This window comes from Xenia sp. Carnegie-2017, unplaced genomic scaffold (genome assembly GCF_021976095.1).
Source record: "Xenia sp. Carnegie-2017 unplaced genomic scaffold, XeniaSp_v1 HiC_scaffold_22, whole genome shotgun sequence".
Classification (NCBI taxonomy): Eukaryota; Metazoa; Cnidaria; class Anthozoa; order Malacalcyonacea; family Xeniidae; genus Xenia; species Xenia sp. Carnegie-2017.
In genome coordinates, this window is record NW_025813485.1 from 7,535,589 (window position 1) to 7,547,881 (window position 12,293).

The 12,293-nt window shown below is 37.0% G+C and overlaps 2 protein-coding genes across 3 annotated transcripts; one reads left to right on the forward strand and one right to left on the reverse strand.

The window, feature by feature from the left end:
* Positions 1 to 175: 175 nt before the first annotated feature.
* On the forward strand, positions 176 to 3,585 carry LOC124447250 (selenoprotein S-like). Its single transcript, XM_046998143.1, is given in 6 exon segments — positions 176 to 293; positions 562 to 624; positions 627 to 695; positions 2,472 to 2,578; positions 2,696 to 2,855; positions 3,062 to 3,585. Coding segments are annotated over 6 exon segments (531 nt in total). The 3' UTR covers positions 3,076 to 3,585.
* A 3,062-nt stretch (positions 3,586 to 6,647) lies between these two features.
* Positions 6,648 to 11,655, reverse strand: LOC124447093 (metabotropic glutamate receptor 3-like). 2 transcript variants are annotated; one of them, XM_046997990.1, is made up of 3 exons: positions 11,340 to 11,655; positions 8,244 to 9,798; positions 6,648 to 7,824 (listed from the first exon to the last, which is right to left on the reverse strand). In XM_046997990.1, the coding sequence occupies exons 2-3, from the start codon at positions 9,787 to 9,789 to the stop codon at positions 6,932 to 6,934; spliced, it is 2,439 nt and encodes an 812-aa protein (XP_046853946.1). In that variant the 5' UTR covers positions 9,790 to 9,798; positions 11,340 to 11,655; the 3' UTR covers positions 6,648 to 6,931. The 2 variants fall into 2 exon arrangements, with proteins under 2 accessions (XP_046853946.1, XP_046853947.1); XM_046997991.1 differs by lacking the exon at positions 11,340 to 11,655 and having other exon boundaries at positions 8,244 to 9,982.
* Positions 11,656 to 12,293: the final 638 nt, after the last annotated feature.

The window sequence follows — 12,293 nt, forward strand, 5'->3', positions numbered from 1 at the left end:
AGTAAACTGCGTGTAACAGGAAGTCCACACTACAAAGTTTCGAATACGACACGTATTTTAAATCAACAATTGAATAAAAAGTTGAGAACTTTAATTTTAGAAATAATTTTGGGAAGAAAGAACACAAAATTTTCTGTTAAATTATTGTGGTAGTGATAAGACCAGTTTTGGGGTCATGGAAACAAACGATCTACCTACGGATGGCGATGGTGCTCAACCTCGTTCACCACAATCGCCGCCAACAGTTCTAAAAAATGAAAATCCAGCCTTTGTTTCCGATGCATTGAGCAATAGTAAGTGAGCTTATTTAATGATCTTTCTTCAAACAATCAAAGAATGACAGAAAAGGAGCTGTTCAATCCTTTTAGTTGTAGCAATTTGTTGTTGCAAACTTTAGTATAGTTGTTGCAACTTCCAGGTTGCTACATCATGTAATTCAGCTTTATTAAATTGTTGAGTGATTCGTATTTTCATAAAGAAATATGAAGTGGCAAGTTGATGATCATTTTTCAAGTTTACTAAAATTTCATTCTCTGATCTCTTTTCTCTGTTTTTCTTTAGTTATGGTTTTTTTCGAGAACTATGGTTGGTTGGTTTTGTTCTTTGGTATCATTGTTGCTTTCCTAGGAGCAAGCTACAGCCATTGTGGATAGAATGGAAAAACAAACAAGACAGAAGGAAAATACAAGAAATTGGTGAGAATGTTTCTTGAATTTGTTGAGTGAAAAATATTATTTTGCTATGTGAACCAATGCTAGATAGACGCTTTGCACACTCATCAAGTCATCCATTGTTACTCTATGAATAACAATTACACAATTTTGATTTGCAAATTGTTTTCACTTTTCATTTTTCAGCAATACATTGGCATAGCCTATTCCACAGAATAGACATCTGATAGAAGGCCTGCTCGGCTATAATCGTGGCATATTTTTTCACTATGCATGCATGACTTCCCAGCAAGATACTTTCACAAAATCAATATGGAATAGTATTGCATGAGAATGCTATTTTATTAATAATTCACATTTAAAGCAAAAGTTTGCCAAAATTTGACATCTTGCAAAGAGTTGTCATCTTGCGAAGAAGATAAGGTTCCAAGCATTTGTAGTGCAAAACGAAATATTTGTAAAAACATCTATATTTTGTATTGCGATCTATGCTGCAAGGCGTGTCTGCTTAGAATTTCCTTCAGAAAAGTGGGGACAGGAACGTCAAAGGTTCCGACACGAGTGGACCTTCTGTTAAGATATCTATTCTGTGCCTATCTATTAATTGAGGGGGTGGGGGTAAATTTATGTGTGCATGTCTTAATCTGAAGAAGGCATTGAATTTTAAAAGAACTTAATTGTAGAACATAATGGCAATCTACCCAATTATCGAGTTTGCTGCACCACTGAATTAAGAGGTCAATGTAAACATGGCTATTAATCAGTTTTTGATTTTATTATATATTCTCTTATTTTATAAAACGAGGTAGAATGATTGAAATTCAAATTTCTTTTTTTGATCATTGTTGATTCTTACTATGATGACCACCAAAAGGGATGCCAGCCTACAAATTTAGACCACCCATGTAAATATTATATCACTTTGATTTTTCTGCTTAGAACTTTATTGTTACTGTCTGTTAACAATATATGCTTGATGGCAGTAAAAGTCTGCTTTCTGTGGAGTTTTGCTTTCTTGCATTTAATTTCAAGACATTCAAACCATAGGCCTAATTTTAACAAGCTTGCATATTATATTTTTATATCAGACCTATATGTAGGTTATGAAATAGGGCCTTGCAATTTTGTGGTGTGAATGAAAAATTTTTTAAGAAATCTACTCTGTTAAATCGAATTAATCTGACTTCTAAAAGTTGTTATTGAAATTAAAAATAGAGAAATTGATTGATAAAAAAGTAGCTAAGATGACAATGTCTAATACAGTCGGACCTTTACTTATGGACAAGTCTGCAAAGTGTATACTTCTTGTAAGCAGACACTGCTTTTGGGTCCTTGTAAATAAATTATTACTTCTCATAACCAATCATAAGCAGACACCTCATGTCAACGAACACAAATGTTGTGGTCCCAAGTGTGTCAGATTTCAACTGCATGGAGAGATGCTGCATGCATATATTGTGAAAGAATGTTGAGATGTATGGAGAAGGTCTTAAGTTGATTGAAAGGTCTGAAGAACAGAGGACAACAAAAGATCTTAGGTGGTCGAAAGCAAGTGGAGGGAGAAGTAAAATGGATGCCTATGGCTATGCAGTTGCATTTGGCAGTATTTTATTTACGTATATTACACAATGTTTTATATACATGTAACTGATATTTTCAAGCTACATATATAAGGACATCAGTATGAGAAATATTCTAGGGGAGTGGCCTCCCATTGCCTCTACCCTTGCCGGTGCTTCTGTGGCTGTTTCACATTTGTAAATATGTGTCACATGATTGTCAATTTTTCATATTTCCTAGATCCTCAACGCCTAGCTCGAACTCAGGAAAACATGGTGTTGTCAAGAAGGCGAATGCAGGAGGAAGTGAATGCGAAAGCTGCCCAACGTGCTGAGAAAATGAAAGAAGTACGTATGTCAACCTTTCAGCCTGATGTATACTTTTATTCGTGAATGCTATAAAAAATCCACATCTAATTAGAATGAAAGTTATGAATGGCTGATGTAATGCCTTGATTTGATTAGATGGACGCACAGAAACGTAAAGAAAAAATTGATGATTGGGAGAACACTCAACAAGGACGTAGCAGATCAACACGTACACGTCAGACCAGAAACGATTACAATCCATTGAGTGGTAGCAGTTCTGGTTCGTCATATAGACCTCCAAAGCGAGGGAATGCAGGTAAAACAGTCATGATGTTACGTATATTCAATCATAAAAAAGTCTTTTATGTTCCCAAGTTTCCAACATAGTCGCTTGTCACGTTGTCAGGGCAGGATTATGTAGGGCAGGGCATGATTATGTAGGGCAGGGCAACGCTGTTGCCAGGAAATTTTTTACAAAATCAATTTGCAATTTCAAGATTTTGTTCATTGTCTTCATTTCAGGTGGTGGCGGATGAGGTTAGACAAACGGTGCGTAAAATCTGAGATATTTTCCTCCAACTTTGCAAAAAGATCGTTGAAGTAATATCCAGTTATACGTGCCGACAGAAATCACCGATAAAATTTTGCAGTTATTGAAGGTTCATGCGTTATGTTTTGCCCTCTGTCAGTTTCTGAACTGACCTTTATAAAATTGCTCCTTTAAAGCTACTAGGGTTAGACAACTCCCGTCTCACCCCCTCACTCCAAACGCATACACGTCCTTATATTGTGTGCCCCTGTTAGTTATGTACGAATTTTTATCCATACCGCAAACGTATACTCAGAATTACTCAATACATAATAGCCTTAGTATTCACGTATGTAATGCCTTCAAAAATTGCCACAGAGGCTAGTAAAACATACATTTTGTTTACTCGGATGACATTGTTTCTTGAAACGCAATAACTGTGGAAGAAATAATTGATAGACAGCTCTGTGAATTTAGTATTATAGTTTAATATGTAATAAACCGTTTCTCAATCTAACTATATTTTCCAATTTATGCGAGACAAGCTGCATGTAGGAGGAGTTTAGGAGACTATTAATCGAGGTAAGCATCGACTTGTGGATCTGTAGGTGAATGTAGGTCCAAGTGACTATGGATCTGGATGAATGTAGATGATTATGGATCTAGGATAGTATGGGTTCTGACAAGGGTAGGTGAATTTTGGTACAGGAGAGCATGAATCTGATTGAGTTGTTAATGAATATGGATCCAGGAGACCCTGAATTTGAATGCGTGCTGGTGAATATGGGTACAAGATGTGGATCTGAATGATGTTGGTGAATATGGATCCATGATAGTATGAGTATGTAAGAGTTTAGGTGAATATGGTGTGAATATGGATCTAGGAGAGCATGAATTTGGATGTATGCAGGTGAATACGTACCAGTGAATATGGATCTATGATAGTATGAGTATGTAAAAGTTTACGTGAGTATGGTCCAGGACGGTATATATCTGACTAAGTGTGGACATAAGAATCGATCGACTAAGCGTTTTGATTTAGAACACTTGACGTCGGAAAATGGTAGCAACTCGGGTACAAAATGGTTTCCTGATTCGGTGGACAAAATTTCATTTCTCCTGAATTGAAGCTGGTTCTATGACGCAGTGAAATTTCAGTACATCTAACTGCTCGTTTTAAATGCGTTTCACAAAACGTTGTTGCTCTGACCGTTTTGGATATCGGGCGGAACTATTTTCACATAGAACTACATAAAATTCAAACAATATCGATTTTAAATGCTTAAAGAGCAGTTATGTAGCTTTAAATGATTAAATGTAGCTAAAAGCGTTGCGAATCTCATCTAGTGGCGTTTAGGAACTTAAAAAACAGTCCCATTCTACAACACTCGGCAAATTCACCGTCCAAAGAGTGCTAGCGTCAGGAAAATCGTCCGGCTTCAAAAACTGTTTTGACTGAATTGGTGAACGATTTTAAGTAAAGCCATAATACCGTATAACAGTTGTCTTTCGTGTGTCGTTATACTAACATTTATTACGTTGATTTGGAATAGGATAAACTTGAGATTTTTCTGTTGAAATCACTTGGTATCAGGTATGCGGCATTCAAGAGTATTGGGAAACGACCAACGAAATATTTCGCTGCCGCCATTTTTGCTAAAATTCTGCACCGCGTTTGAAACTTACTGCACAGTCATCATATAGACTTCCATCTTCCATGGTGGGAAATTCAGTTTGAAAAATGGGTTTTCACGTGGCTATGTTTTACCTTTCTCGAAATTTTTTTTACAAAACAGCTTAACTGCTAAACTCAAAACACCAAAGAACAAATATATGAGATGTTTTTAAAGGAATATAAGCCAGAAACAATTGATAGCGAAGCCATCCGCATTACACTTTTACAATGCAAATATTTTGTACTCATTCTACAGAAAACCAATGAACGGTATTAAATTTCTAAAGAAATAAGTAATAAGTTTTCTAAAAAAATTTGCATTGTAAACAACTAAGGGCTGGCTTCTCAATAGGTTGACAATGTTTTTAATCATTTACATCATTTCCACGTCGAATAGTATCGTGCAGGCGTCGTAACAGGAAACAAATCAACATAACTAGAATTTTGCTGATATAGAAACTATAACTCATGTCGCTATCTGTCCTTCATAAATTGGCGTCGTGAAGCCAAAATAAATAAAGTTGTTCTCAATTCTTCATTTCCCGATGGTGTTCTCGTCATTGGAATCGAGATTGCATAAATTCTTTACGACTTCCTGTCAATTGAACAGGCTTGCTTTCTTGTGGTCACATTTCTCACCAGCTGCTCAACTCGAGAAAATCCACATAACTTCATCAGAAGTTTTATTGCGGTTGAATGTGGTTAATGTCATGGGGTTAATTATTGACACGTGGGGCTTGTGAAGTATTTGTTTCTCATGTTATCATCCATCTTAGCAGTTCATGGCTGCTTAAACACACGTTCACCAAGAACTGCTCCTTCAACGACTGCTGTTATAATATTTTGAGAATGGCAATTGTGAAAACGACAAGGTTTTGTTGGAACTGAAATCTCTCGAAAGTCAACACACCCAACATTGGGAAAACTAACTTCAACAAAGGTAAATACATCGCCATAGTAATTAAATTACCTTCCATACATGGTTTTGAGAATGGATATTAGAAAATATAGTTAAGGAGTGGGAGTGTGACCCCAATTTTTGTTGGGAAGGGTGTGCTTACGTTTGGAAGTGGGCGATTTATTTGCACTTTCAATAAAGAACAAGAGATGATCTTCTCTACAGCAAACAAAGTTTTATCGAAAGTTGAAATGCAAATCTTTGATGAAAAAAATCGTAGGGAATGATCAAAGTAAACAAAATTTGAGAAAAGAGTTCTTTTTTACGATCGCCAACAAGGACATTTGCAATGGATTTTAGATCCAACTTATCCATTAAATCCCACGTAATAAGTTCTTATCTTTATTTAATAAATGTTTTGTCAGCTAGAACAGTACACAGGGACGCCGGAATGTCGATAATTGGGGGGAGGGAGAATATTCATATATTCGTATTCACAGCTCGTATAAAACAATTGATTTTAAAAGAAAGTAATCAGGCAAAACATGCATTTATGACATTTCCCTCTCCCCACAATTATCGACGTTCTGGCGTCCCTGACAGGACATTTCGCTTTTAAGAGAGCTTTTTAAGAGTTTGGAAATTTCTTGCTTGGTATCTATATTGGCTATGGCATGTATCTTTAAAATCTTACATTGCTTGATTGTCAGCTCCAACAAGGTTAAAATCATTGAAAATGAGTCTACTAGGCTCAATATCTTTGAGAAGAGATGAACTACGCCATTTTAAAAGCAGCCCCAGAGATTTTCCTGTGTTTGTATGGGCACAAAACTGCATGTCCAAACACAAATTAGACGTAAAAGTAAACTTGAATGCTGGGGCAAGTATAGAAAAAGAGACACAAAATTTGGTGGATTGTGGCCATTCATTGGTAAACTTGAAATAAATCTTTTATTTATTTCATAAAAGTAACAATAATGCAAAACAGGAAAATGTAAAAGAGAGCTTCGTCAATAATTTTTGTTTTAAGTCGTGAACTATAAAAATATTCCTACAGTGTCGTTTTTTAGCTGACATGCTATATTCTTTATAAAATCTCCGTTATAAATTATTCACTATTCGTCCATTCGCTATTATAGCTTCTAGTAGTTTGAAACCGAACGATACGAATGAAACTGTGTGTATAGCATTTGTGTTTATATACAATACAATTCTTAATCTTGTGATGTCATGAAAAATACTTCATATTTGACAAGTTTATCAATCGGCATCAAAGAGCATTAGAGCAACTCATCTTCGAGACGATTGATTTGCTGTTGAGATTTCGCCAGTTGCAGTTTGATTAAAAAACAGCATGTAAACTTTTGGTCCAAAAAAACAACCCAAAATAGTGGTTGCCGTCAGTGCCGTATTCAGACCAATTGTGATTGGTTTATAACTCGAGGGAGTGCCCAAATAAACAGGAAGAGATGCCAACCATATTATACACGTGCTGTACAAAACTAGAGCAATGTGCTTGCTTTCGTTAAACGCTGACGGAATTTTCCGAATGCAAAACGAGTATATGGTGCATAAAATTATGAGTAATAGGTTGTATGGATAGGATGTAACATATTCCAGGAGACCATAGTTACACTTTTTGAAAACGCCGCTTCTCGAAGGTAAAACACTGATTATTTTTGGCGGTTTTATGATTAGTCCCACTGTTGATATGATTCCTTCGATTGAGACTATAAGCAAAACAAACGCCACATGAGCATGCCATTTTGTGAAATGCTTCGATTTCACATCTTTCGCGGCAAATATCTTTCTAATACTGTCAATTTTCATCAAAATCGTTGCATAGCACAGCGTGTTGGCCAGACCTTTGCCCGATCTCTGCAGAATACAAGTCATTACGTCAGGTTTGCTGACAAACACGATAGCAATGACGTAGCTAATGATCACCCCGACAAGCAAAAAGAAGGACGTGATGCTTCCACTTGATTCAACCAACGGTGTGTGGCGATTGTGAAAAAGTAGAATGGCAGTAATCACGCTACACAAGATACCCAATATCGAGGATGTGGTAATGCAAATCAACCATGTGGCTGAAATGTATCGCGTAGGTAAATCTTCGCATCCAGTATGATTGATATTAGCTCGCTGGTTATTCTTGCAGTCAACGCACGTCGTTTCGTTTTCTACAATGAGAAGACACTAAAATATGAATGGCGATTGTGTTTCAGTAGATATGGACTGATTAAGTACCTTAAATGCAATCAAAGACGTCAGGGTTGGCAGTGGATGTTATTATCACATCCATTGTAATTAAGGGATATACAAATTATAAAAGCCTGCGGATGAACTTAAAGGATTTTCATGTACACTCGTATACAAAGTATGTACGCTTACTCTCACGTATTTCTAAACGGCATTTGCAGATACAGTTCAATTTATACTGCTCAGAGGATTAGACGTCAAAGTACCAAAGTTATCGTACTACCTCATGCTTGTTTGAAAGTTCGGCTTTCACAGATACATGTTAGAGCTTTTCAAGAATTAGGAATATTGTTATGATCGACGATATAAAAAAAAACACTAGAAAAAGCTATGTACTTACCAACATATTGCCAGTCTTTGTTTGGACAATCAACGCATCGAGTACAGCACGTTGTCCCCATTTTCAGAATCTTTCTGCTCCATGGGTAGCAGTTATCGCTACAGTCGGATGAAATGCTGTTTCTAAACTTTGCCGGAGAATTGCTTAAACGCAACTGGCCTAGCCACTCGCCAATTTTTCGATATTTGTTCTTATCAGAATAGTGAAATATTTCATAACTACCTACAGAATCACCATTTTTCCTAATCGATATCTCACGGGACGAGTTTCCTGTGAAAGTATTATTGAATATAAGATCTCTTAGTTCTTTGCCTTTTATTCTTCTCATGTCGTCGCAAAGTCCACGTAATTTGGGACATTTCCGTTTATAGATGATGTCCAGTGCTCTAGCAAAAACTTCGACGGCATCCATAACGAAAGGTAATTTGTCGTTGAAAGCATCGTCACACGTCGCTTTACCTCGTTGTAGCAGATATTGCTGAAACCACGGATTCTGTCTGCTGTGTCTACTCCCATTCAAACTGCAGAAATGTTCCTTGAATCCTTTCAATGGTGACGAAGTGATTTTAAACGTTATTGCTTCCGACTGTTTGAAAAAATCTTCCATGTTTTCGACGATGTCCAAGCGAGTACCCCATTCGTCACTTGCAATCCATACGTTACCAATGTAGCCGCTTTCTTTCGCCGCTTTCAGCAACATTTTCACGTGGTTGTCTTTTAAGAAGAGAATGATAACACGAGTTGACGGGAATCGTGCAAACTTGTTTATGATGCTCTTGTATTCGTCCATGGTGGATTCGTCACTCACTTGTTCAGAGTGGACAACACATATAACAGAAAGAGTTTTCTTAACTTCCTTATTAAATTCATTGATACCATTTTCACCATAGCTTCCGGCCGAGTTTATGGTAAACACCGACTTCCAGCCAAACTTTATCACTACGTCTATCATTGCTCGTACCTGGACTGCATCAGAGGGGACTGTTCTTGCAAAATAACTGTACTTTTCATTACTCAGTTCTGCACTTGTGGACGCGTAACTCACTTGCGGAACTTTAAAAAGTCGCAATAGTTTTGCCACTTCGATGGAGAGCGTACTTCTAGATGGACCAATAACCCCCACAAGTTTCTTCGTGTAATTTCTCCAACACTGCTCGTTATTCAACGCATTCGGACGCGATGGAAGAGAGTCTACAATGAACTTTAGCGATTCATCGAGTGCCTTCGTCTTTGAGCTACACGTATCCCGTATTTCAGCACCTAGTATCACATTGGGCAAAATCGTGTGGTCTTTGTTAACTTTCTGGACGGCGTACAACATCGCCTCGACGCGTTGAATACCAACCTGCGGTTCGACCTCCTGCTGGCAATGGTTTGTTGCGTTTGTTTTACGAATGCGAAACAGACCACCGAGGAAAATATCTCCGTCCAGTAGTCCCGCTGTATCCTCTTCCTGACCAAGGGCACTTTTCGTCAACGTCATTTGAAAATATTTTGGCGGCAAAAAAAGAAAAACAAACAACTTGAACCAACGACAACAAAGCATGACTCGACGCTAAACAAACGAATTGAACTTTCAGTCAGATGTTTAAATTTGAAAGAAATTGAATTAATTTATCAAACAGATGACTTCGCAACGAAGGCTGCTTTTGATTATTTTCTCGGATATTGTAAGTGTTCACGCTCGTCCTACCTGACAAAAACTTGAACGGACTTATTAATGTACACATTTGAGAATTTCAAACCACAAAAACTAGCCGTCATTGCTCTTTAGTCATCAGTGAACGTCAAATATATGCGCACTTGATGTGATTAAGTACGTATGTGGCCGTTAATTTGAAAGGCAAATTACAACTTCGACCATACAGTTGTAAATTAAACATATATACTAAAGCGAGACCTTTAAAAAGTCACCAAATTTACATTTTCCTGCTAATTGTGGCGTAGAAAGAAAAAAATTCCCGCCTAATGACCGTTGTTAGGTGAGCAGATGTTGAAAACCTGCATGAAGAAAAGAGAAAGACAACGACTACAAAAGCGTAATGTTGCAAATTTATAGACAAAGTGATAATGAAGTGCGATCCTTTCAAAAACACGTACACTATTTTGTGTAATAAAACATCAGTCAACTCCAATGGCCAGTCATATAGTATTCTTTTAAGGCAAAGTTTTTCACTTAAATGTATTTAGTCGCGCGGGATGTTGGGCACTGGAACCCAAGTGACCACCGGCTGACATTCAAGGAAAAAGTGACAAAGAAAGAAACAGTTTTACAATTTATTTGTTGCATGAGTCTTATTCATCATGATAATCACATTTCAACGCGAATACAATATGAATTTAAACAATGAAGATTTCAATGCTTTTGATTTCTATTTTATTGTGTTCAGAACTTAGCAACTTTACGCCTCTGTGAACGATGCAGCGGGAATCGCGGAGCATGTTGATGATTGTGAGGGGGGAGATAATAGCATGAAAACATACTCTATATAAGGCATGCTGATTTTTCCAAACAAAAGCTTGAATTTCATGGAAAAAGGAACGGGTCGCATGACTCTCACCATTCCCTCGCGTGCGCGGTCCCTGCAATGCAATTTATTATCTTTTTTCAGTTGAACGAACTTTCCTGCAGTAGAAAGCCATCATAGAAGCCGGAAGATATCCCGGTTCCCCCAATGGGCCAAATCAGCCAATGCACCTCTGATTAACACAAAACATTTGGCCAATGTCAAAAAAGAGGAAGCATTTTAAGGCCTTGATGACAATGATGAATTACCAAAATTCACGCAAGGCCTCACGTGTGAGACGCTCCCTTGACACAACGGATTTTCACTTGATAATTTTGATCTATCAGACACGCTGCAAATGCAATCATTGTGAATGCATCTTTGAAATACAATCAATAAAATGCCGATATTTTGGTTGTATGAAAGTTATGCACAGCGAGTTAACAACAGATTGCTATAATAATTTTACTGTCGATACAACTCTTCACTACAAGCTTAAAGTATGTGCGTAGTATAAAGTAATTTCATCGACGATACGATCATTTATACCGTAACCGATAGCTCAGATGTTACCAACAAACAAACTTACCTGTATTCAATTGTTTCAGAGTGTTATCAAATTCGCCAAATGTCAAAGCAACGCCGGAAAATTTGACAATGTCTGTTGACGTTGTAATGGAATATCCTCAACATATGTACAGATGTTAAGTCAAATGAGCGAATGCGTCTACCCACCAATTGTAACAAACATCAATTCTATGAATGATCATTTCATTTCAAATGGTAGGCATCAATTCTATGAATGATCATTTCATTTCAAATGGTTGGCGAGGCGACGTAATCATTCTTAAGAATAATTAATAAGTTTTTATTAATAAGTATAAATACGTTTTTTTAGTTGTTCTCGTCACTTCCTTTTGAAGTGTCTACTTATGATATCCGGTGGCAAACCTCATAAATCGAAAAATTTATATGTCCAGCAGGCTCTTTCAAAAGGCAATGATCTTTTCAAGTCGTGATCGCTTTTTCGGCTCTATTTTTCGAGTGGTCGCCATACTCGCCCCGTTTTCCTCCATTTTTTTCTGTCTACTCTATGATCGGATTTCAAACCACCTATCTGCATGGCTTCATTAAAGTATAAAGAAATTTTATGTCCAAATTGGATGCAACCATGGTTACCTGAGATGAAAGGCAATTGAAGAGATAACAGCACGATTTCCTTGTGAAATTTTAAATGCGTGAAACTCAAAATAATATACCATTAAAAAATAAATAACGGTATAATCGTAAATTATTAAACCCTTAATAACCGAGCGCGAGGTCTTTACGGAGAAATAACGGACCGTGGTCTTTCTTTACCGAAAGACAGAGGTCTGATATTTCTCAGTAAAGACTGAGAAAGCGAGGTTATTAAAAGGTTTATTACATGGCATTATTTGACCTGAAACGAAGCTTGCTTTCTTTCTCGTCCGTGCTGTTTTGTACGGGTTGGCTTTTACTTTTCTAGTTTTCGTCCATAAAAAATAAATCGTTTCAAATTGTA

Excerpts from the sequence above, each read along its gene's own strand:
- LOC124447093 (XM_046997990.1), bottom strand. The coding sequence starts at position 9,789 with ATGCTTTGTTGTCGTTGGTTCAAGTTGTTTGTTTTTCTTTTTTTGCCG. Across the intron at positions 7,825-8,243 it reads CAAAGACTGGCAATATGTTG|AAAACGAAACGACGTGCGTT; the intron begins GTAAGTACATAG and ends TTCTCATTGTAG.